Source organism: Acanthaster planci, linkage group LG05, assembly GCF_054643075.1.
Source record: "Acanthaster planci isolate LZ-2023a linkage group LG05, COTS_SCS, whole genome shotgun sequence".
Classification (NCBI taxonomy): Eukaryota; Metazoa; Echinodermata; class Asteroidea; order Valvatida; family Acanthasteridae; genus Acanthaster; species Acanthaster planci.
This window is the reverse complement of record NC_141781.1, coordinates 19,927,171-19,951,477: the sequence shown is the minus strand read 5'-3', so window position 1 is coordinate 19,951,477 and position 24,307 is coordinate 19,927,171. Positions and strand designations below refer to the sequence as shown.

General features: G+C 43.9%; 1 protein-coding gene across 2 annotated transcripts in view; it reads right to left on the bottom strand.

The window, feature by feature from the left end:
* LOC110989441 (threonine--tRNA ligase 1, cytoplasmic-like) overlaps positions 1-24,307 on the bottom strand; it is a 28,152-nt gene extending 3,845 nt beyond the window's left edge. The window contains exons 1-17 of one of the 2 annotated variants that reach the window (XM_022253820.2): positions 23,863-24,307; positions 22,199-22,267; positions 21,044-21,125; positions 18,586-18,685; positions 17,001-17,246; positions 14,922-15,039; positions 13,876-13,940; positions 12,787-12,865; positions 11,487-11,633; positions 9,763-9,861; positions 8,721-8,816; positions 6,946-7,016; positions 6,052-6,214; positions 5,133-5,270; positions 4,116-4,193; positions 3,067-3,167; positions 1,380-1,481 (exon numbers count right to left, since the gene is read on the bottom strand). In XM_022253820.2, coding sequence (XP_022109512.2) covers positions 1,380-1,481; positions 3,067-3,167; positions 4,116-4,193; positions 5,133-5,270; positions 6,052-6,214; positions 6,946-7,016; positions 8,721-8,816; positions 9,763-9,861; positions 11,487-11,633; positions 12,787-12,865; positions 13,876-13,940; positions 14,922-15,039; positions 17,001-17,246; positions 18,586-18,685; positions 21,044-21,125; positions 22,199-22,267; positions 23,863-23,934 — 1,826 coding nt within the window. In that variant the 5' untranslated portion in view covers positions 23,935-24,307. The remainder of the gene's footprint in view (positions 1-1,379; positions 1,482-3,066; positions 3,168-4,115; positions 4,194-5,132; positions 5,271-6,051; positions 6,215-6,945; positions 7,017-8,720; positions 8,817-9,762; positions 9,862-11,486; positions 11,634-12,786; positions 12,866-13,875; positions 13,941-14,921; positions 15,040-17,000; positions 17,247-18,585; positions 18,686-21,043; positions 21,126-22,198; positions 22,268-23,862) is intronic. The other variant, XM_022253821.2, reaches the window with a different exon arrangement.

Here is a 24,307-nt window from a genome sequence, read left to right as displayed (position 1 = left end):
ATGAACTCCAAGCTTGAAACAACTTGTGGCTGTCAATGTCACACTAGCTAACAGATACGGTTACTTCCCATGGACGCATGGATTACTAACTAGCCACAACTGCTTGATTTGGATATGGCCGTGGCTGCCTTGGGTGGCAGCAGGTCTTGGGTCATTCAATATAAAACTCAGGTCCAATTTCTTCGTTTCCCTGTCACATCTGACATTTGATTTTTATAAGTTCGGAATGTATTTTCTAATTTCCAAGAGTGATGAATTAATGCAAATTACCTACCAAACAAACAGACATAGTTTGAAAGAATCAATTTCGGTGATATTTCCATGTCGGATGTAACAGGGACACAAAAATGCCACACTTTTGGACCCCGAATGTATAGTATGGCCCTGTCACACCACCAAACCCTACACAGCATCAACATACTAAAAAGTCCCGTACCTGGCGTGAGATCATTTGGAGGCATTCCAGACCCGGGACCCCTGACTTTACCTGAATTATAGGTATTGAGGTTAGGGCTACACCTGGGTATGGTGCTAACACCCAACTTAAAATTTCGACGATAAAAGCCCAAACCCGGGCCACTTCAGGACGTAGAACCTGACCGACTGTACATCCCAGCTACTGATAGATAAAAGCTGACGATAAAAGCCCAAACCCGGGGCCACTTCAGGACGTAGAACCCGACCGACTGTACATATCAGCTACTGATAGATAAAAGCTGACGATAAAAGCCCAAACCCGGGCCACATCAGGACGTAGAACCTGACCGACTGTACATCCCAGCTACTGATAGATAAAAGCTGACGATAAAAGCCAAAACCCGGGCCACTTCAGGACGTAGAACCTGACCGACTGTACATCCCAGCTACTGATAGATAAAAGCTGACGATAAAAGCCAAAACCCGGGGCCACTTCAAGACGTAGAACCTGACCGACTGTACATCCCAGCTACTGATAGATAAAAGCTGACGATAAAAGCCAAAACCCGGGGCCACTTCAGGACGTAGAACCTGACCGACTGTACATCCCAGCTATTGATAGTCTACATGAAGTCTATCGCGCCAGTTTTTGTACGACAGAATGTCTCCATTTCTTCATACTGGTGTTGGCTTTTGGATGCCTCTGGAGGCAAAAGGCCGATCGGTTACCAGTGAACTGTGACAAATTTGGAGTAGTTGCAGAATATCCCGCCACCTTAAAAAAAAAATGACCCCTGGAATGACTGGTTACGTGGGCACGAGGTGAAAATCCCTTGAGAAGAGAGTGACACTTTGACCTGTACCTGGCTATGAGGTTGATCATGCCGGGTGGCGGGGTATTCTGCAATGGAGCTTCAATTTTTGTCGGGGAGCGTCGCCTAGTTTTCCATTTTCACCCTTACCATTTTCCACCGTAGCTTTCCGTCAGAATGGCGATCATTCTCTCCACTGATCCCAGGATGGCACGATGGACCATAACCGGTCTCTTCTCAATCCCCTCAGCACTGTCAAAGCAAGAAACAAGAAAAGACAGCTGTGAACGGGAGTGATAAACAGTTTTATATTGGGCATAATGCAAGTCTTAGCACGCTTGTGAAAGTAAAAAGGTGGCATCTTGAGCGATAATTCGAATGAGCCCGTCTGCAGAGATGCCAACTTTTCAAAATAAAGAAGCGTAATCCTATCGCACTTCCATGTTCCGGTTTCCCGGCGCGACCCTAAGAACTTTCATCGGCAAATTGGAAAGAAAAAAAAAAGTTTAAATAAATCCTGTCCTCTCTTCTTTTAAGACAAACACCTGTAAGCAACTTCTTTTCACGTCCAAACACTTTGTGTTTACCTGACTAGCATTGTGCAAATGTGAATTGTAATTAACTGTTGATAATATTTCCACGTTAATGCTGGTAAATTTGTATTTCAATCACTTTGGTAGCAATTTTGGCAACTTTTATTCCATTCAATCAGCACAAAACATGGTCAAAAAATCCTTACCTACCGACCCTATTTAATCGGAAGCAGAGCTATTTGTTCTTTGCCTAACTAATGTGCTTGACGGTGTTGTAAGATCCAGTGTGGGCAATGTTTATCTTGTCACAGTTACATGCGTTGCAAAACACGTAAGCTTCTCCACCACAAGACTTTGCAATAACGGCCCATGTTTGTGGTGCCCTCGTCCCCGAACTCCTGCTCACTTGCTGCCACGGTGCAAAATAAGTCCAATTGCTCACCAAATATCCGAAAATCAGATCCTCGACAGTCCTCCACTCCGGTCAACTTCAGGACTACCATGATGTTCGACACACGTGTGTACGATATCGGTACATGTACAATGCATATGGACGTACACAATCACGTAGCGATCGTGCCTATTCGCCCCCAGTTCATCATAGCATTAATCGGGGTGAACGGATGATTCAACCAACTAGTTCCTACTGCTACTAACGCAGCTTGTATGCACAAATCGTAAAAATTATGCCTAAATCGTACAAGTTGGCATCTCTGCGTATGGTATTTCAAAAAGGCATGGCCATTCAAGCACGAACCATACGAGCGTGTCCCAAATGACGCTGCGCATACGCTGTTGAAACACTCAATTGGCTCGCTGACCCAAGGTGTGACAGGCCTTGAAATGATTTGAGAGACTGTTCTACAGTTTGGGAGCAGAGAATTTGGAAGGCGCACCGACTGCATGATTTTGCGGCAACTGGCAGGGGAATGAGGAGACAGGAGCTTGGGTGGCGAGTTTTTGGGCAGATTGCATTTGTTGATAAAAATCTTGGAGGGCAAAGTGCAGCAAATCCATGCAGACACTTGTCAAAACCAAAGTGTCTGAGATTTAACCGATCGTCAGTGCACTTAAAGGAGTCCCAATGCCACTCGTTTGTAAACGTTTGGGGGTGCAAAATGTAGTGTTTGGTGTATCAGCACAAAACGAGAGGCAAAAAACGGCAGTTCACTGAAGCAGGATCGTCACATTGAAACTTCGCAACACTCAGAAAACACTCTGCCAATGCAGCTATGTGACAACTGAGCAATCCCAGTAGGCTTGCGGACTCACAAAGAGCGTAACAGCGGCATATATGCTTTTACCTGGAGTACTTGAGGTTGAAGCGGATGGGGAGTTGGAAGTCTAGCTGGATGGTGGCGCATTGATGGGACCGTTTCAGGGCATCCATGATGTTGATATCGATCTGGCAACGGATGACACAGGGTAGCCACACTGTCATTAGCAAGGTGGGGGGGGGGAAATGCATTTTCCTGATTGCTACTACGCGTGCACCTCAATCATATTCCTTGATTGAGGGCCAAATTTCAAGTACAAGTTCATTTGCCGTCATGTGTTGGTTGCCGGTTGCCGGAGCAAGGATCCAGGCGAAAGGGTCTACACAATGAATTTTTCTCAGAGGCGTATTTCCTCAACTCTGTGCTCTTCTGCAATGAATGAAAACTGTGTAACTTTTGGGGGTTCTACATATTGAAAAGTGCACTTGGTATTGAAAAGCGCGCTTGTTTTCCCAGAAGACTGAGGGTGCTGTCGCTGCAATGTCATACTGGGAAGACACAATCCAATTTATTCGGTTGACTTTCTGAAACATTTTCTGCTCAGTTAAAACATTTCTGAAACTGGGGCTGCTCAATGGCTCTGTGCCAAGTACGTGAATTCCCCCCCTCAAATATCCAACTGCAAGTGTTGAAAATTCCAGCAATTTCTGTCAAAATCAATCATCAACAGTGAGGTCATTCCTGCGGGAACCACTTCGCAGTTTTGTTCTTGAACACGGAAATTTGCACGAGCAAAATGTCCACAAGGGCACCAAAACACTGTTAAATACACCAAAACGAAATACTGAAAATAAATTCAATTGAAATGCAAAGGGGGTTTTCAAGGGTTACAGTCAGAGAAAATGCATTTCACAGACCCAGTAAGACTGTCGCCGGTGGGCAGCCTATTACGGGGGGATTTCATGAAGAAGTCATGGAATTTCTGCATGAGACAGTGGACATGCATGGACATCAGCCTAGCTACAAACAAAACAAACCATGGCGGCACACAAAAATGTGAAGGCTGCACCGTATTGTGGACACTCCGCCGAAAATCTGGCCTGCACACTCCTTGGCATGCTTGCGATGACCGTTACCTTTGGTCCGTAGAAAGCGCCGTCCTCTGGGTTCAGTTTCCAGTCTTTGGTGAATTCGCTGAGTGTGGCTGCAAGTTGCTGGAGCAATGCAAAAGAAAGATCACAGTTAAACGGACATAATTATGATAAGTTATCACAAGCGCGCGCCGAACACAAAATGATGAAGTGCGTCTGTGTTCCGTATACCACGAGGCCGATGATCAAGTGGTGTACGGGACACAGACGCACAACATTATTCTGTATTCCACGAGCACGAACGAGATAACCAATGTATCTTCAAGCAAGCTTGACGCCCAGTAGGGGCCTAGATGCGCAACAGTAGGGGCCTATATGCGCAACCTTTGAAGTTACAGTAAAGTTTGCAGCGAAGCGTTTTACTTTTAGCGTAAAAAATAGCGTGATGTGTTATTAAGGATAGAACAGTGCATTATGCAGGGTTTGAAATGAACCATGCAATACCGTTATATATCACACTGTTTGTTGCAATGGATCGACCAATCAGAATTGAGAATTCAAGTTTGCTTGAAGATAAAACTCTATGCACGTGTAAGCTGTCTTTTCAGTTCTAGAAATCTTTGCCAAACAAACCCTCGGTATTTATGTACATGCAATTGTTGAATTGTTTTAGAGGTAATGCTTGCGGACTCTGGCTAATTGAACAAACGTGACTTGTGACATTACCACCTTTTATTGAAATGGCTACAAACAAATAATTTAAACGTGCGAAGGGAACACGTCCATTTTAATTACACTGATGTTTTAACATAAGAAAAATTCAGCATACAGTGACAAAATTAGGCAGATGGGTCAGAACTGTTTGTAAAACAACAAAGTTCACATCATTGGATCGGACAAGCAAAGCTCAGGACCTGATGACTTGGGAAAAACAGACTAGCGACTTGATGTGCCTTTCAGAAAATTTAGTGGCGACATGAGCTATAGGAAAATGACTAGGTTACCACATCACCAAACGGTTATAACTGTTTTCTCTACTTGTCATTTTCATGTCTGGAGTACCTTCTCTGCATTGTCCCAGACTTCGATCTCTCCCAGGAACTTCTTAGGGCGGGTGGAGAGAGCCAACTTGTAGGTGAAGCCGAAGGTTTCGTAGACAGTCTTCAAGAAGTCCAAGCAACCCATGATCTCTTGCTGGATCTGTTGATGAGCAAGTAGTTTACAAGATTTAAATAACCGTTGCTGGTACTTGGAGCTGGCGAGCGACTTGACGTGGCTTCGTATCATGTCAGTGCTTTTTGGAAAACCTCTCGTAGTCATTTGTGGATTATCTGTCGCAAGCTCTCAGCTGATGTGAAAGACAGCTCTCAATGTGAATGCTTCATAAACGCACTTGGGATGTATTTGGTGCGGGAATGAGACAGTGACAACACGCAGATCCAACAGCTGTTACGTAATGACCGGACAAGCAACGGGGCAAGCACGATGATGACGAGCACCAATACGCAGTGAAAGCGTTCAAATGAAACAGTCATTGGGTGCGCGTACAGAGTCACATGCGGCTGTGCGCCTGCGCGGCAAAGATACACAGATACAAAGATGCAGTTCAATGTTGTTTAACGTTCTTCAATACCACAATGCTCTGGGGATCCACCTGTTTTGAGGGAATGAGCAAACTTCCCGATCGGTGTGCAGCGTGAAAGACTGCTTTCAGATTCTGGTTTTTTTCTTCCCCAACTTTTCAAGTTCTGCATGTGGGCCTTTGAAAACTCCAAAACCAGAATGATTCGAATGAAATTGCAACAACTGGAAGGCATCCACTCAAACAGAAAAACTGGTCCTACACACTCAGAGCATCCCACACTATAAAATAATACTAATAATGCAGGACATCAATGCAACGGGAGTACTGTGCATGTGAGCTGTAATGGGCTGTTCAACATCAAACACTGTACACAACGGTCCGGGTCCATCGGCTTACCATTTCCTGGGTGCAGAATATATGCGCATCATCCTGCTGAAAGCGTCTGACCCGAGTCAGTCCGGTGAGGGCGCCAGACAGCTCGTTGCGGTGCAGCACACCAAAGTCTGCCATGCGGAGGGGCAGCTCACGCCACGATCGCGGGCGCTGATCAAACATGAGGCTGGCAAGAGCAAGGCGGAATGGTTTCTTATTCACACGTGTACAAGAACGGGAACCCTCTCTCCCTAGGTAGATATACTAGCCAACCTTCCACATCCTTGCAAATCTCAACACCAGACAGTAAACTCTACACATAAAAAGCTGGACTCTGTCCATCTGTGGCATGCCTCATCCCGCCTAAAACACAGCCAGTATACCGGCACAGCACTCATCCTAACGGGCGCCAACAAACCCTGGTGTTGGATTTTGGCTGGTTTGGGATCATTAGGGTTAAGGTTTTTAATTGGAGACAGTTGTGGGAAGACCTAGAAATATTTTAGACAATTCTAGAATTTTGGCCAGTGGATACTGTGCACTATTAGGAGAATAAAAAGAGATATGCCCACCCCCTGAGTTATCCTTCACGTTCAGCCTAGATTTGACTGAACACAGTGACGATGCCATCGAGCAAAATGTGGTCAATTCATGGGCTTTTGGACAACTTTTGAGTCAACTTCACTGCTGTGAAAACCCTTTGTTGGTGAGCTCACAAGTTAGGTTAATCATAACACAGAAAGATGCGATCTCGGCAAATTAGAAAAAGTTGGGATCTGAGGGCAAAATTCCAGACTAAAGACTCCTCCTACTTGACTGCATCCCAAGGAACCACAGGTTTGTGACATGAATTCAGATGTTGGCCCTTTGAATAGTGAGGATTCTTGACTTTCACACACTTGCAGTAACCGCTCTTACCAGTGGCCGGGGCAGTTCATCGGTTTCAGCGCGTACTTCTCCTTCTCTACCTCAAATGCAAACATGTTATCCTGCGGAACGGAAACATAAAAGCCAACATTGGTATTGCGGACGCTCTGCAGAAATATCCATCCGCGAGTCATGCGGCCTGCAAGAACGGTATAAAAAAACAGATCCCTTTCATCCACAGGTTTCATAGCTCTTCTGTACACCCATCCGAGCACAGCTGGAAGTTGGCATGCCTCAACCAAAATTCTGCGCAGTAAACCCAAATTCCACGCCGACTGGTGCGGAACTGTTGTCTGAGGACGAGTATTAAGCAATGCCATCGCTGGTCATTAGCGGTGGCCCCTGCTGATGATGGAAACCAACTGTGATAACTTTTGTGCGGAGTCGCTGTTCTCTGACAGTTACTTTTCACCCACTAAAGGGGACCATCAGAAATGTACCTGAGAAAACTCTTCACACGGCGAAAGTTGTTGGTTTTTAACCCTCTTTTGGTTCAACAGCACAAATATGTACGAGTGCCCACAGTCACGCGTTTGCAAATGTTTTCTGCATGGAACTCAAACATGCACAGGTTCAGTGTGTACACAGTTGGTTGCCAGCACAAAATGACCCAGGGTCTTTTGAGCAGTCCTCTTCACTGCATTTGGTTTACAGCACAGTTATGCACATGAAACAGTGAAGCACAGTTGTTGGGCAGCACAAAAAGTGCAATCTGATATTCCTGTGAGGGACAGTTGGTGCAGTGCACAACACCACACAGCTGTGCTTCTTTGAGGTGTTCACCAAATGACCCAAAGAGTGACTTCAGCATAGGAGGATTAATGTTATATACATCAGCAAAACGAGGACGCTGTGCTGTTTTAAAAAAGTGTGTAGTTCATCATTCTCAGCTGTCTATCACTTTAAGTTTTGCTTTGGGAAAGTTATAAAAAAAAACGGTTGATATCATTTTGAGACATCAAGCTTTCAAGTTCTGAGTAAAACTTTCATTGAGATTACACAAAAATTACTAACTGAAAGATTCCAAATACGTAATGTAACTGCATCAAACAAAACTGTTTCGATATTAACCCTTCCCCCAAGGTGTTTGTAAAATCATTTTGAAATTGGAGGATTGACAACTCGCAAGGGTCAACGGAAATTTAAAAAAAAAAAATTGCAAACTGCCAGAAAAGAAAGAGAGTTGGCGAAGTTCTCCGGCATCTTATGGGTTTTCCCAAAGTGCCTCATCTATTTGTAGTGAAACGTAATTTCATGTACGATGTGCCGAGGCCAGCGTTTTCGACCACACACAGTGGCATTGAATCAACTGCTATACATTGCGTGTATGCTGTTGCACGAGGCAGGGTTAACCCGAACCCTCCTCAGTCCTCCAAAATCCTTCAGGTGGTTTTGGAGGATTTTGGAGGATTGAGGGTGAATGGCAAAAATGCACGGTTTACTGCAAAGGATGCCATGAGTGAAGGTCGTGGGTTGGACCTTGTATTGTTCTTGCTCAGTCGTGCATAAACTCAGCCCCGATATTTCTTTTGAATCAACCGCACTGCTCAAGAATGCCCTTCGCACTGCCTCGACATAATGGCAGGAACTGCCGGAGGATTTTGAAGGATTGAGGCAGCAGGCACACCTCCAAGTTACATTTCCAAGACATTGAGGGAGATTCCAATTTTGTTACCCCACCAAATTGGAACATTCTGGAGGATTGAGGAGCGTCCCTAGCAAAGAGGGCTTAGGGTTACTCTCCTTTCCACAATACAGTAACTTACTGAATAATGTTGCCAATGTCCAGAGGTCTGCCATAGCTTGCTGTTGTAGATGTTGGGACTGACCACCTCCTGGAATCCACGCTTCCGGTACTCACTCTGTAGAAGGAAAAAAGCAAAATCAGACAGGATGTCCAAAGAAAATACCAGTGTTGTAGTCGAGTACTTTCCGAGTACCAACGTTCTCCGCAAAATACTGAACTGGGTAAGAGGGAATAAAGCCAGAGTGCACAGGCATTTGATGGTAAATGTGCAGAGGTAAGATTACAAAATAAATGTTAGACTTCAGACACTCCCAGTTGTGTAACATTTAAGTTTTAAGGAGAAAAGTACTCGGAAAGTACTCGGCCGAATACTTTGCGACTACGTTTGTCCTAAAAAGTTAATTTTAATGAAACAGTGATAGTCTGAAGTCATTATGTTGCTTTTTTTATCTTACCTTTACGCATGTACCATCAAATGCCAATGTACTTCAGCTTTGTTCCCTCCTAACTAGTTAAAAATATTTGGCAGAGAACTTGGTTCTCAAAAAGTACTCGACTACATCATTGGAAAATACTCCTTTCTTTCTGATATTATCTGGATGAGTGAGTGTTGAAGGTACAAAGCCTGTGGTCATAAACTGTAGAGTGCTTGGATGAAGGATCATTGTGCAGGGTAACTTGTGAAACTCAGTAGAAAATTCATTCTACGATTTACGCTGCCACCCTTTTGGCTGCTCTCGACAACTTGCCATTATGTGCCTGCAAAGTTTGTACATAGACGCTGTTATCTTGTCAGCAAATCTAAAATTAATCCGACAAAATATGACAAACAAATCTCAAACCATGTTCTGGGAAAACTATGCTGAACATCCGTCACAATAACCAACGCTTCCTGACGCATGTTCTCACAAGGTGTCCTGACATGCTTATTTAAACCTTAAAACCCTGCCTGACGCCGCGCAGTGCATCGGGTGAAAAAGGCTGATGCACTTGGCATCAGCGGTTGTAGTCAAGCCACGTTCTTGGACTTGATGTGTGTATTCTGTGGTGGTCTCACTGACCTTGATGTAGTCGATGAGAGTGTTGTAGATGTGGGCTCCTTTGGGCTGGAAGAAGCAACTGCCCGGGCTCAGCTCATGAAAGAAAAACAACTCTTGTTCCTGTGACAGAGGAAGAAGTTTTCAAGTGATTTGAAACTTTGTAAGATACAAGAATGAACAGTTAAGGTTTGCTGAAAAAAAACCCCATCAAGATTCATGTATCTTGATGGGTACAGTCTTGAATGGTAAGACGGTATTTCAGAAAACAAACCACTCCCTATGAAGCAAGATATGGGATGGAGAGAACCCCCTCGCCTTTGTGTTGGTCATTGTTTGATCAGAATCTCAGGAATTCTTTACAGACTTCTGGGGGGGATGTGTTGGGTAACAATAGTCTAGAGTGTGAACAGGGATTGGACATGTGGGGGGGGTACCCATCGGCCCCCATATCGTGCACGGTATCAACCGCTTGGCAGCAAGTGCGATTGGGAAGTCAGAGATAAAGAAAATTCAAAACTAGAAGGCTTCTGCAGTATTTTTCAGTTTGGAAGTGCATTCTTGAGGAGTAAAACACTGGGTGAAATTTATGAGAAATGAACTTGCTCTGATCACTTCCCTGAGTTTCCGTGGGAGGAACATGGGCCGTGCAGGGTAATTACTCGAAAAAAATGAAGAATATATATTTCTACTATGAGCACTTTGAATGTTGATATCAAAATGTTACGACACACTGGCTCTTTTAAATACTGAACGACTTTACTATCACTCAAACCAGATATCTCTCAGATCTAACACGTCGGTTTCACCATGCAACTCTTTTAACATTTTCATACACAAATGTGTCATAATGTCAAAAACTGATTCCCGACTTAAGGTCAGCAATGTGTGTCAAAGGATCCAGTATTTATCACCGGCCAATGATCGATGGCCTCTGAGCATGAACGAGGGAACAAAGAGATTTCCTATCGAGTAGTGATCTCCCTTGGGTGTGTGCGAGTTTGTTTCTGCATTCAAATGGGGACCCTGAACAATAGAGGACAGTAAGGTCCCCGATGGACAGAGGGTCCCCGATTGACAACTGTGTACAAAACATATGGGTGGTCTTCTAAAAAAGTTAAAGTACAAACAAAAGAGGAACAATAGGGGGTCCCCAGTTGCAGGCAAATACACACTTGTGTGTGTGTGCTTGCTCACACCCAGAGAGCACACTAGGACGTGGAAGTCTGCTGGATCTCTGCATGGTTTATGGGCTCCACGACGCTGAAGGCATTCAAGTGTTGTCCTAGTTTCTCCACGGACGTTTTTCTGTGAATGCCGGTCGTAGCTGTTGCCTACCCACATTTTACCAACTATAGCTAAAAAGGAACCAAGAAATGATTCCCAAAGTCTGAGGTACGCTTCTGTGAGTTAATCTTTTCCTTTTATGCTCTCGTATAATGGAGCAAATGTGCTTCTCTGGGACAAAAGCTCTCGCTGAAAAAGAACACCTTTTTTGGGGCAAACTTTGGCATACAATCGAGTAACTAATTAAAAGAAGGGCTCAACTTCCAACAAAACCTTTTTGGAATTCAAAAGAAAAAAGTGAATATTTTTATTGGAGGAGTTGTAAAGGAAATCCACTAACTCTCCGAGGCCATACTGGTGGAGTTGGGCCTTTCTTAAAGGGCCGGCCATTAGAGAAAGGTATGGTCACGGGGGAAGGGGTCGGGGAAGACCCAAGGATGGATCTGAGCTGATCAGTTTACCCGTCCGATCTTGCGGTGGTCTCTCTTCGCCGCCTCCGCCTGGAAATGTTGCCACTCTTTCAGCTGTTTTGTGTCCGGGAAGGAAATGCCGTAGATGCGCTGAAGGGACTCGGCCTCTGCGTTCCCTCCCCAATAGGTAGCCGAGTTCTGTCAACAGTATGGAAAAGCGAGGCCACGTTGACCCTCGTCTCGCTGAAAGTCTACAAACTACTACTTAGCGGGGAAATGCTGCATACAGCGCTGCGGCTTGTATCATGACACGACCTTGCTGTTCTCTGAAACCTTAAAATACAATTACTAAGACAACGTACCACACAGTGCTGTGGCACTACAAATGCATGATTTTATTCGTTGTACGAGTAAAAATGGAAGTGCCCTGGCCAGAAGTAGTAACTTGTAGGGCTAGGCCCTTCAGGCTCAGACCACTGGGTAATTACAGAGATTAGAGGTCCATTTTTTTTTCGTGTCCCTGTCACATCTGACATTTGATTTTGTAAGTTTAGAACACACTTTCTAATTTCCAAGAGTGATAAATTAATGCCAATTACATGTACCTGCCAATAAAACTGTAAAAGTTTGAAATTGGTTCCGGTGATATTTCCATGTCAGCTAACCAAGGTCAGATGTGACAGGGACACGAAAAAAAATGGACCTCTAATCTCTGGACTTACCCTACTACGCAGTGGTTGGCAGTACTGAGTCCTGTACCCCAGGTGATATGCCAGGGGGGTTAGGGTTAGTAGGGAAACAACAGGCCTACATGTATGTACAGACGCCGATGGCGTCACACTCTATTCACATGCGCACTTTCCCATGGAGCCAGTGGGAGAGGGGGGGCATGATCCACCTAAGATCTCAGGAAAGCACAGGTGCGGAATCAGGCGGTACAGGGATCTACGTATTCCTTCACCGACATCCGAGTCAGGAATGAGATTGGGGGGATAAAGAGAAATGCCTGTGGAAGGGGTTTCAACAACCCCAGCAAGGAAGCATCGTCAGTCAGCTTTCAGGGTTTTAACGGATCCAACAAGGAATTGGGTTTTTCCAGAATGACTGCGATTATTCCAATCTTGCGCTATTTTTTGGTTTGAAAGAGCTTAAAGACAGCAAATCCCGAATGAAAGGTCTCTGAAAAAATCTCTTATCCATTATTGAACATTTGGATACTTTTTATATCTTAATATAAAAATATATTCAAATTTGTATAAAGAATATGCAGAACCCTAATTAGTTTTTCCATATGGTTTGTTGGAAAATATATCCAGAAATCAAATGTTCTCAAATGAAAGCAAAGACAAACCTTGACGACATCAACAGCTTTGACCTTGCCCGTGTGTCGGACGTGAGGGCCTCGACAGAGGTCAATCAACGGACCACATCTGAAAAAAAAAAGAAGGAAACGACACTGCCACCTGACATTCAGGAGTTGTCATAACAAAATCGACGATTTCATTATGTCTCAATTCAAAGATGTGTTTTGATTGGAGCTTTTGTAATATCTGAGGTAAAGTTGCAGATGTTGAGATGTAGACTAGGTTGGACGAGACAGCAGGAAACAGGCTGCATGTCAGCAAATGAGCATAATGCCCGAAGCACCGCAAAACAGAGCCTGTCATTACAGCGACTTTCCTTGGCTATCACTTAGTTGAATTTTTACAATCTATGTCCAACTGGTGAAGTGAGTACACCGTTAAAGTCTTTTCACAAGTCCACTTGCAAGTCCTTCCAAAAGACCAGTCATAAGTTGCAGGGTGAACAATGACAAAAAAATGATTTTGTCAATGTTCAGTTGAATAGATAGTGACTTGGCTTACGACTGAAGGACTTTGAATAGACTGGTGATGAACTTATTGACGAGAATACCGGTGTATTCATCCTCGGAGTCACCTAAAGGCGAGCAGATTTATGGCAATTTTTTCACTTTATGGACACACTTTTTGCAAATGATAGTTTCTTTTAATATTTGTCACATTATAAAGGGATTTTTTCTTTCTGTTAATACCACAAAAATGAATTCAATGTCAAAGCAGTTTCCCAGCTGAAGAAGCTGAATTTTTATCACTGTCTTGCAACTGGCTTAATTGAAATTGAAAAAAATAACAACTGTTCAGGATCGTCTGATATTTAATGTTTTGTTATTTCGGGAAAGCTTCACGGATAGAACTGATTGAAATTGAGTAGACACTGAATTCAGAACTCTCAATTTCAAATGGAACTTTATGAGCAAAACTGCTTTTCTCATTGAAAATTGGCCAAGAAAACCCACATATGTATGGAAGACGTGCCGTACATCTAGAGCGAAGTGACCAAGTGTGTAGCTTAGGAATACTTAAACACATTCATTTGCTCGAGATGAAAGTTCTACCGACAAAGGGACATGAAATGTTACCTGTATACGGTGGTGGTTGCCGTGGTGACCTTCTCATTCAGAATACGCTTCTTGAACAAATTGTACTGCAAAAGGCATTCATTATGAGGAGTCAACTGGAGGGGTAGTGATTTACCAATCTCAAAGTCAACTCCCATCAAATGCATCAAAATCGGGGGCGAGATTGATCAACGATAAAAACAGCTGGAAACAGCCGAAAAAGGGGCATAAAAAAGCTGAACTGTGGAAATCTCCTGTACTTTTGTACCCAGCCAGTGAGGACAAAAAGCTGAAATCCAAAACAAAAAAGGGGGAAATCCGCTAAAAAGCTGGGAAATCTCACCCCTGCAAAATGAGAGGAGGTACAGCAGGAATCCAGACTAGAAGACTGGACAGTGTGTGCAGACTAGCAGCGCTTTTGATCACAAGACATACCATATTCACTATGAACATACGTATCTATAGGCTAAGTTTCAAGAAGATCTGGCATGATTCCTCACGCTGTGCAATGGGCTGAGGAAGCCCAGCTTTTTTTTGGGGGGGGGTGTTAGGTAGCTAAAACTGCTGAGGTACTTCAGTCTGATTCCTCCAACTCAATCTTTACATATATTTGACATAATGTGGCACCTCAAAAACAGGACCGTGACGTACTATCAGGAACCACTCCTATGAGAAAGCTGACGTGTGCACTACCCATGGATGTCCTTCTCAAATCCCAGAATCTTACAACATCAGCTGCTGTTAGTCCTTAATGTGTGATATGAAAGCCTTATAATGCCGCCGTGCGGTACGTATTCCACGTCACAAGTTCTCCCGACTTTGATGGTAAATTTGAATACTATCCCTACATGTAACAGCACAGCGTCTGTGAAACTGTAGGATCTAGTGCCCTAGCCCTGAACACACCCTCTAAATGAGTTGGAACTGTCACCACAGTGGAGCACTTAATTGTCAGCAGTGTTTCTGAGGGTTGTGGGGGGCCAATCTAAAGACTGCCAATTTTCTTCGAGTGAATCTCTAATCATTCTTCAACTTTCACAGTGGATGTTCTTCCTGGATATTCTTACATCAAACATCTTCAGGAGGTCTTCCTTCTTCATCTCCAGCCGAACGAACGGCTGCTTCTCTTTCTGAATCTTCTTGACGACCTCCATCAGCGTCTTGAAGTCGTTGCTGGAGACTTGCCTGCAAATAGAAAATGGCATCAGTTATTTCCTGAATGATCGCTCTGCAAAGTACTTAGTCTCTTCACATTAGGAGACTGTGCACACACTACTGTTGTAGTTAGGCAAGTCCGAACCCAAAAAACCAACCACAACGATCCTGGCCTTGATTTGACTCGATCACTACTGCTGACCCAATTGCAGCCCTACACCTACAGTCCAATTGCTAGTTCTTCGTGGCACATGTGGCATTGTGGCCACACACTGGTGACCTTTTCAGTACGCCACATGCCTGGCTTTTGAGTTAGCCTGATTGCTGTCAGAGTTAGTGGCAAATAACAACTTGGCACAGTTTTAATTTTAGGCGGACTTTGATTTCACATTAGCTCCGAGCCTGGGATTCACATGCACTGCTACAGGCATTTTCCTAGCTCTGGACAGCAAAAAATTACTTATTCTGATTGCCGCTCAATGAACAAATCCTCCAGTGCCAGGGAAATGTGGTCAGTAGTCCATCTTGTGTGCACGACATAAACAAAGTTTGATACAGAAACTGAAAATCATTTTGATTTTTGAGGTAAAGAATAATTTATTGATTTATATAGCACAGTTCTATAATACCCATATATTCAAATGTGATGAACACTGAATCATATTAACCACTTCCTGCCAGGGACTCCGGAATCGGAGACGTATGCTTTATATGCTTGGCCCGGGTCTCCCAACTCGGACAAAAGACACAGGGCCCTGTAACAAAAGACCGTACTCCGAACAAAAGACCAGGCTGCTGGGCATTACCGGCATTTTTCACTCTCAAAAGTGGTGATAATCCAGCCTTGTTTTGAAACCGTATACCAGGGTTTGGGGCATTTATAGTGAGCCGATTACCACCGGGGACAAAAGCGCTCCACCACCACAGCGATGAGCCACACAACACCGCTGGCCCCTATCGAAGAGAGGTCAGCAGTGCACTGAACCAGGTTCTTGAACAAAAGAAAGTTACATAACACCGCACAATCTGGGCTCTTTTTACAAGGCTGCAGGCCTGGCTGAAATACTCGGGCGTCAATGAATGTCACCTGTCAACTTAGAGTAGTGCCTAAAGATTACTTCGTGTGGCTATGAACGTCCGTTAAATGAAATGACGAATTTTTGAAGAATTTTGAAAACGGAAAAAATGATAATTATGCCGGCCCAGCATCATCAACATTGAAAAATGCCCCGGCATGAAGTGGTTGAGCACAAATTAATAAAATCAAAGTAAAAATTTTAAAGTTGATGTAAAAGGTTCTTGCAGGATCATCCGTCCGCTCACTGAATAAGATTTTGGCTTTCTTGCCAGTTCACTGCCCTCTGTCTTCGAGTATACTGTTACGTCAGGGGCGGACAAAAAATGAGCAATAGCTGAGAGCAGGCCCCCTGCGCCCATTACCGACTCCATGAAAAGCACACGCACGAAGTTTGAGGGGAGGGCATTCGCCAGGTTGACACCCAGCAGCTCAGCCAGCGCACGGAGGAATGCAAGCGTAAAACCGTAAACCATAAACAGATGTGAGCAAGTCTTGCGGTGAGAATAAGGAAGGGATTAGAAATCAAGCTCCGGTCGAGAGATTCCTGTGCATTTATACCTCGTGTTTTAATTTTGTTCAACCGGTTCACGTCAGATTTTCTTACACAAAAACAGTGCCGTGGGCGGGTATTTTCCCTGCAAATTCTTCGACCCAGCAGTTTATTTATGCCACACATGAAGTATGTAGCGAGGCATAGCTCTTGAGTTTAGCCATCCGATCCAATGCCACATGTATTCCGCCTAATACAGGTCAAGAAATAGGATACTGGTACTGCGTTTTGTTTACCATGTCGAACTAGCTCCCTGAAAACATTTAATATTGAAAACTTCCTACTGATCTTAAACTATTCAAGCTTTACACCACTCCAGGATTTCACTGCATCAACCCCCCCCCTTGCTCAAGCTCCACCCACCTTCCTTCCAGGAACATGTCGTAGTAGAAGCCACTATCGATGGGCGGGCCGTAGCACAGACAACCCCCGTAGTGCCTCTCCATGGCCTCGCCCAGCATGTGGGCAGAGGAGTGCCAGAACACCTGCTGGCCTTCGTCGTCGGTGAACTTGAGCAGCTCCACCCGGCTGTCCACCTCCAGGGGCCGGTCCAGGTCCCACAGGATGCCGTTGACTTTGGCCACCACAGAATTGTCGGCGAGCCCTTGGCTGAATTTAGAAACAAAATTGTATTGCAACACCTTAGGGGTGCGCTTTGGGTGAGAGTTTAAGGAACTGGGTATCTGATTGGAACATGTGTGACATTTTTTTTCTGCACTTGTTTTCATATTTTGATTCATATTTTCAAATTTTGCGAAATTCTCAAGAAAACAGTACCAAATGAACTTGAAATGAAACACGGATACCTCTATGGATTATCATGCAAAGAGCGTTTTCTTATTCATTCTTTGCTACATTTAAACATTTCATCAAGAAAATTTCATTACATTATAATCATACACTGTGTAAGCATTGTGTTTTCATTCCTTTTGTACTTCATTGTTTGAAATTTGCTCATGTATTGTTTGCTCCGACATCAGTATTAGATACGACAGTCAAAATGCGAAGGAAAACATGCAACTTGACAGGAAAAATGAACGCACTTCAACGAGTTTGCACGACACGGCCATTTACACACAAGAGCGTGGAAAAATTCAAGTTTTGGATGATTCTTTACTCTTAATTGCCACGTGAATCTAACATGAAAATGCTTTGTCCGATTTTTGCAAATTTGCTATCGACAGTTGCCCAAGACCTCCAAGAAGAAAGCCACGAAAGGACCATTTGAAAGTTTCAAAGGTTTGGCAGTAGCAGCAAACTATCCACAGGGGCTCTCCCACTCACTGCGTAGGGTTTAAATTGGCACAAAAAGTACGCCAGCATCTGGTCCGTCTTTCTTCTTTTATCATGTTTACTGGTAAAGGTATTCACCCATCGACACTTTTGGGCCGAGTTCGGGTGCCTTGTTCTCTTATGTTCGCGAACAGCTCGATCTGCTGTTCAGGGTCGGTCGCTCGAACGCCAAGAACGTACAACCGGTTATCGCTGGTATAGTTCGTACATGTATGTGGCAAGCAACAGACAGTATAACGGCGGCGTCCATGCACGTTCTTTGAGAGTCAGCGTTGGATAACTGGGCTGAATTCTTTTTTTCCATTCGAAAAGAAACATTCGTTTCTGACTTTCTACAAACTTATCATAGTAACTTTGCAGAACTCCCCGTTGTCTCGGGCTTTGTGAGCCATCTCGCTATTTTTTTTGCGGCTGTTCAATAATCGAAATCTCACGAGTTTTTCTTGGTGTTCCTGTAAAACCCTGACGAAGAGGTGGTGTGTAAACTTGCTCCGAGAACACCGTTCTTGGGCCACGTTCCCCCCATTCGAGTGCGAGAACAAGAAACCTGTGTCAAGAACAGGCCGCCCGAACTCGACCTCGGTGTACGCCAACTTGACATTCTATTTACTGTGACGCTGTTTACAGTAAAATTGGAAAGCACTCGCAGGCCTACCTGATGCCAGCGGCTATCGTGTAAGGTGTGGTCTCCCACGCTCTGCCCTCAACCTCCTTACCATCGGGGAGGGTAACCTTGATGGGGGTTCGCTCTTTGGCTGTAATAAACATGTGAAACATACAATGAAAAATGGGGATCTCGACATTTCTGTTCTGGCCCCCAAAGGGCTGGGAAGGGGCAGAATCGATACTCTCTCACATTAGGGGTCATGTACGTGTATTTACAACTTGCAGGTACGTGACTTTGACTTGGACAAAACGACGAAGAAATTCCACTCTTGACAAGACCTTATTCAGTGTTTTGCAATGTTCAATGGCAGGAATGTAAAGCAAAAAAAACAAGGAAATGGGTTCATCTGAGGAAATGTTGTATGCCACAGAGCACCGTGCCATTTTGAAACACCATCAGGGGCCGGCTAACATTGTACAATATCTGATGCGACAGTTCTGTGTGAACTATGTACCGGTGTTACATGTGCAGCAAGGTATGAGACGGAGAGAACCCCCCCTGCTTTGTGTTGGTCATTGTCTCGCAGGAATCTGGGGGATTCCTTTCAGACATCTTGGGGGGGGGATGTGTTAAGTAACAATAGTCTGGAATGTGTATAGGGAATGGACATGTTTGGGGGGTACCCCTCGGTCTCATTTCTTGCTGGGTATGCAGTGTTGAGACTTGGTAGCCCAACTTTTGTTGATGTTAACCCTAAAAATCCCAAAATCCTCCGATTTCAATTTTTTTTTAACATACACCTTAGGGGGTTAGGATTAATGTAGTCAGAAATGGCTTAATGACTATTTATACCTAGAGCCAAGCTCCTCTGTTTCCAATACACTGGTGTTTTATTGTTGGAAATATATACACAATGTAATAATAATAATAATGTATCCTTAACCCTCCTTTGGTTTTACATCACAAATATGCACGAGTGCCCACAGTCACTCTCTTGCATGTGTTTTCTGTATGGAACATAAATATGCACAGGTTCAGTGTGTACACAGTTGGTTGCGAGCACAAATTGACCCAAGGTCTTTTGTGCAGTCCTTTTCATTGCATTTGGTTTACTGCACAATGATGCACATGAAACAGTGAAGCACAGTTGTTGGGCAGCACAAAAGTGCAATCTGATATTCCTGTGAGGGACAGTTGGTGCAGTGCACAACATGACACAGCTGTGCTTCCTTGAGTTGTTCACCAAATGACCCAAAGAGTGACTTCAGCATAGGAGGGTTAATGGAGCATTTTCCATAAAATATCTCAAAACGCTTTACAAGAAAAATACATTAATTATAAAACACTTTTAAAAAATGGGACTAATTAAAAAACTTTAAAAAAAAACGTTTTCAACTGTACTTTAAAAATCGACACTTCACTGATGTTCCTAAGGTAGGCAGGAAGCCGATTCCATAGCATGGGGGCATAGACGGAAAATGCACGATCGCCATATGCTTTATTTGGCACTGGGCGTATTTTAGGTTGATTGAGCTTAACGGCATCACAACCTCTCGTACGGATGTTACCAGTGTTAAGGTCATGCACTGACAACAGTTCAATAAGGTAATGTGGCTCTGAGTCACAATGGCGGCTGAGTTTAAAAACAATACAGAGTATCTTAAATTCCACTGGTACTACGTCAAAATAGCGGCCTAATTTCCTCCTGACAACCAGTGTACCTTGTGATATGGGGCAAGTTTTTGCATAGCGACCACTATCTCTGGAATGGACTGGTTCCTTTGTGCCCTTCTTATCCAGTGAAATGTATGCACACATAGGCAGACAGGTGAGACTTCTTTTGGGAAACCTCACAGGTCATAATTATTACCCATAAAGGGTGTCCAAAATAGTGTGCAAGAACCGGCAATGAGCCTTGTGTGGGTTACATTTGAATAAAATCTGGTACACTGAGTTCTTTCAATTCACGCGAACATAACAATTTGAATTCTCCACACTGAAGACACTGTGGCTATACCTTGTGATTCAGGGCAAGCTTTTGCTTGGTTACATAAGAGACGCCTTGCACCAATACACTGTTTTCAGTGGATAGGAAGGGCACAAAGGAACCAGTCCATTCCTGAGATGGTGGTCGCTATGCAAAAGCTTGCCCCAAATCATAAGGTATACATGTGGCAACAGTGTCTTTAGTCTGGGGAATTCAAATTGTTATGTTTACATGTATGTGCAATAAAATTACACCGGTGTACCAGATTTTAAGCAAATTGAACTCGCAAAAGGCTTACTAGGATGCCAAATACAGGTATACATGTAGCTACGCACACATGCGTGGGCTTGAAGCGGATGACTTGTGACTCGACTTGGGAACACCGACTTGTGAGCCGACCTGTTGAAATGACTTGGGAGATCGCAATGTTCTGCAGTGTATGGATTGCATGGATGCACAGTGGGTACCGGGGAAGGCTTAAGGGGGAATGGGGGATTAAGAATGGAAGAGACCGCTCACCAGCTAAGGCTGTGTCGGCTTCTGCCTTGAGCTTGTCAAACAGGTCTATTCTCTCCTGGATGTACGCCGGCCACGGGTCCAACTGGAAAGCCGACAAAATAAGAACAAAAATACGATCAAGGGTTGCCTTCCGGCTACCGGTCTGGGAATACTGGATTCTGCAGGAGGGGAGCACGGTGCGCCCACGTACATGCTAGAAGAGGCGGTTTGTTTTCAAATCAACACAGCAGATGCATGCATGCATGTATATGTACTGCACATATGTTCATGTATGTACAGTGTACACAACACCTGCTGTATTTGAACTTACGAGCACCTGTACTTTTCCCCAACTAGTACGGGTACATGTACATACTACAAGTACATGTATTTAGGGCTGAATCAATTTGAATAATTCACTATTCGAATATTCGACCTTCAATTCAGTCGAATGTCTGAATACTTGGTTGTACCAACCGGCAGATTATTGATGAGCAAACCATATACAAACTCAGTTGCAATAACGTATACAATTGGACTTAGTATGATAGCTTCTCACGTCTAGGTGTATCTCCAGCCATGATTTGGCAAGATTGAAGAGACAAACAATACTTGTCCTGTTGAAAAATTCTATTCCTCTTCAATTTTTTAATGAATACCGGTAATTTACTTTCTGAATCGTAAGATTTGTCACATTTCACTTGAATCTGCTTGAAACAATTCCTCCATAGTGCAATTTTTCTCATTTATAACAAAAGAAAACTTTCTCTTCCTTTTCACAAATTTTGCCTGTGAATATTCAAATTCCAAAAATAATATTCAAATATTTGATAATCGATTGAATTTTCGGTTCTTCAGATATTCAGCACTGCCCTACCATTTTGCAACAATTCACCATGGTGCATGTCGACATACATGTACAAGGAGAATTTGTAGAATTGTGGACCAGGAACCAGACTATTCATTTCACCCAGTGCGTCGAATACTGCGCTAGCGGGTGTTGGGCCGCTTGCCGAATGTACCGCTCGGTCCATCTTCTCATGTGGCGTGTTTTCAGTGTCTGAAGTCTTGTAACTCTCGAAATCAGAGAGTCCAAAAAACTCTTTGGACAACACGTGCTGACACGTGTGCTACATCAGGTCAAGACCGACGTACCCCGTAGCTCTAGCTTCTTACCTCCACAGGGAAGGCTCCAGGTGCAGGCTCTTTTCCCTTTTTGTCACCTTTACTGGACATCTTAGCTTCCTGCGGGAAAATGGAGGAAACACAAAGTGAACCATGCATAGGGTGCATTTGGACATTTGTACCATGGAGTCGTGAACTTTGAACCCCGACTGCCACGACGACAGCGGGCAGCAGTTGTACGTACACGTATGTATGTCAAAATGAGAAGTCTGCTCAATGGACCGTACTTGCGGGGTACCCGATTTCAGCCATATTCCTGACGTCCTGAACATATTGCACACATTTGAAACCCTTAATGGGATGAGGTGAGTTTGGGGGTTGGAATGAATCCTCAATATAGAGTCTGGTTCTTTGAATTGAACATTTTCAAATGAACACGCTACATGTGCGTCGGGGAATCCGACTGAAATTGGGTCCCCGCGAATATGTTCCATTGCAAGACAGGCACATGCATCCCATGGCCTAACGAGTTGGAGTTCCAGCCTACCAGCCACTCCTTGATCCAACAATGGAGCTTGTCAATGGAGGGAAAATTGTCTCACAACCAGCAATGCTGCTCTGTTAGCGCTTGTGTACGTGCACTGTACATGTACAACTCAATTTAACGGGGTTCAGCAGGTGGGCAGGGCAGGGTTCATATTGTACATACTGGTATGTAGTATGTACGATGCACTGTATATGAAGAGTATGTACAGGCGTGTCGTACATAGTGTGGACCTCTGTACAGAAGAAGTCCACATAATGCAGGGTACGATGGCGTTGTGTGGACTTGCACACCTCTCTGAAAAACAGTTTACGAGGCATTTGGGGGTCAAGGTTAGCTGTGGCAAACTGAAGAGTCCAGGAAATCATCATCAAAGATCCAGCTCGAAGAAGTCTTCCCAGTGGGAGAAAAAGGAGCATTTACCTTAACCACAGGAGAACAAAGGTCCATGTATGTCCACACTTGGTATTTACAACAAGTGTTTCTGTGTACCCACGGGCATCTGCACACCCCCCTGCTCCCATATAAATTGCCATTAGTTTGCATCATCACAAGACAAGCTCCACATACCTACATATGTCTACATTGTGCGCGCATGTAAAAACAATGAACTGTCGTAATGGTTGATTACTAGCGATTTGACTACACATTGGCTCCATGATATTGGCAAAAGGTTCCTTTCCCAAAACTTCAAACTAATCCAACTAATGTACAACATGTACTCGTACATGCGGCCATTTGCTAATGTACTGAAGGCACGTTAAAAACTTCAAGAAACATGAGAAACAAGGCTCCCCCGTGAGACTTTGAGTACATGTGTTATCACTTTATGTGGTGGCAATAAAAATTGGTTTAAATACAACATCATGACTGATGAAAATTAATAAAACCACTTTTCTCACGGCCACGGACATTACATGTACCATCTGACCATGACTACCTGGCACGCCCAGTCATGCCATGATTTACTGATTTAAATTGAAATTGAACACAGGTGCAAAGATTAATGTTTATTATCCAGTTTAAAACAATAAAACCTGAGAGACATGGCCATTCACTGATACCATCAACGTCTTAGGTCAAAATGAAATGAATATCTTAACATGGTGGAGCTAGGCCTATACTAAGGATCTGAACATGACCAGGCGACAATGGACGAAGTGCAGTTTACCGAAGACAAGACTCGTTTGCATCTACCAACAAGCTGACGTCCTGAAATCCTTCCAAAAGCTCTGGCTAACATGCGGGACACTATCTGCGCTATTTCGAATTGAAAACAACGGGAAGGTTTAGCATGCCTTTTTCTTGTCTTCCACGGACAGGTTGGACACCCCTTTCGCCACGACGTCCGCCATGCTGGATTAAGTTGAAAAGGCGCCCTCACTTGAACACACAAAGAGGCCAAAAATTCCAGAGGTGTGAATTTGACAGGTCTTTAAATACCTTATAGGTTCGTTACCCTGTTCATCAAATGAACTTAGGAATAAACATTGCATCAGCTGTCTTTAATTTTCTATTGTTCGCATTGAAAAAGATGCGTTCCAAAGCAGTTGAGGACGTCAAACCATCGTATCTCCGTGCAAGGAAGCAAGAAGATTAAGATCTGGGGATGATGC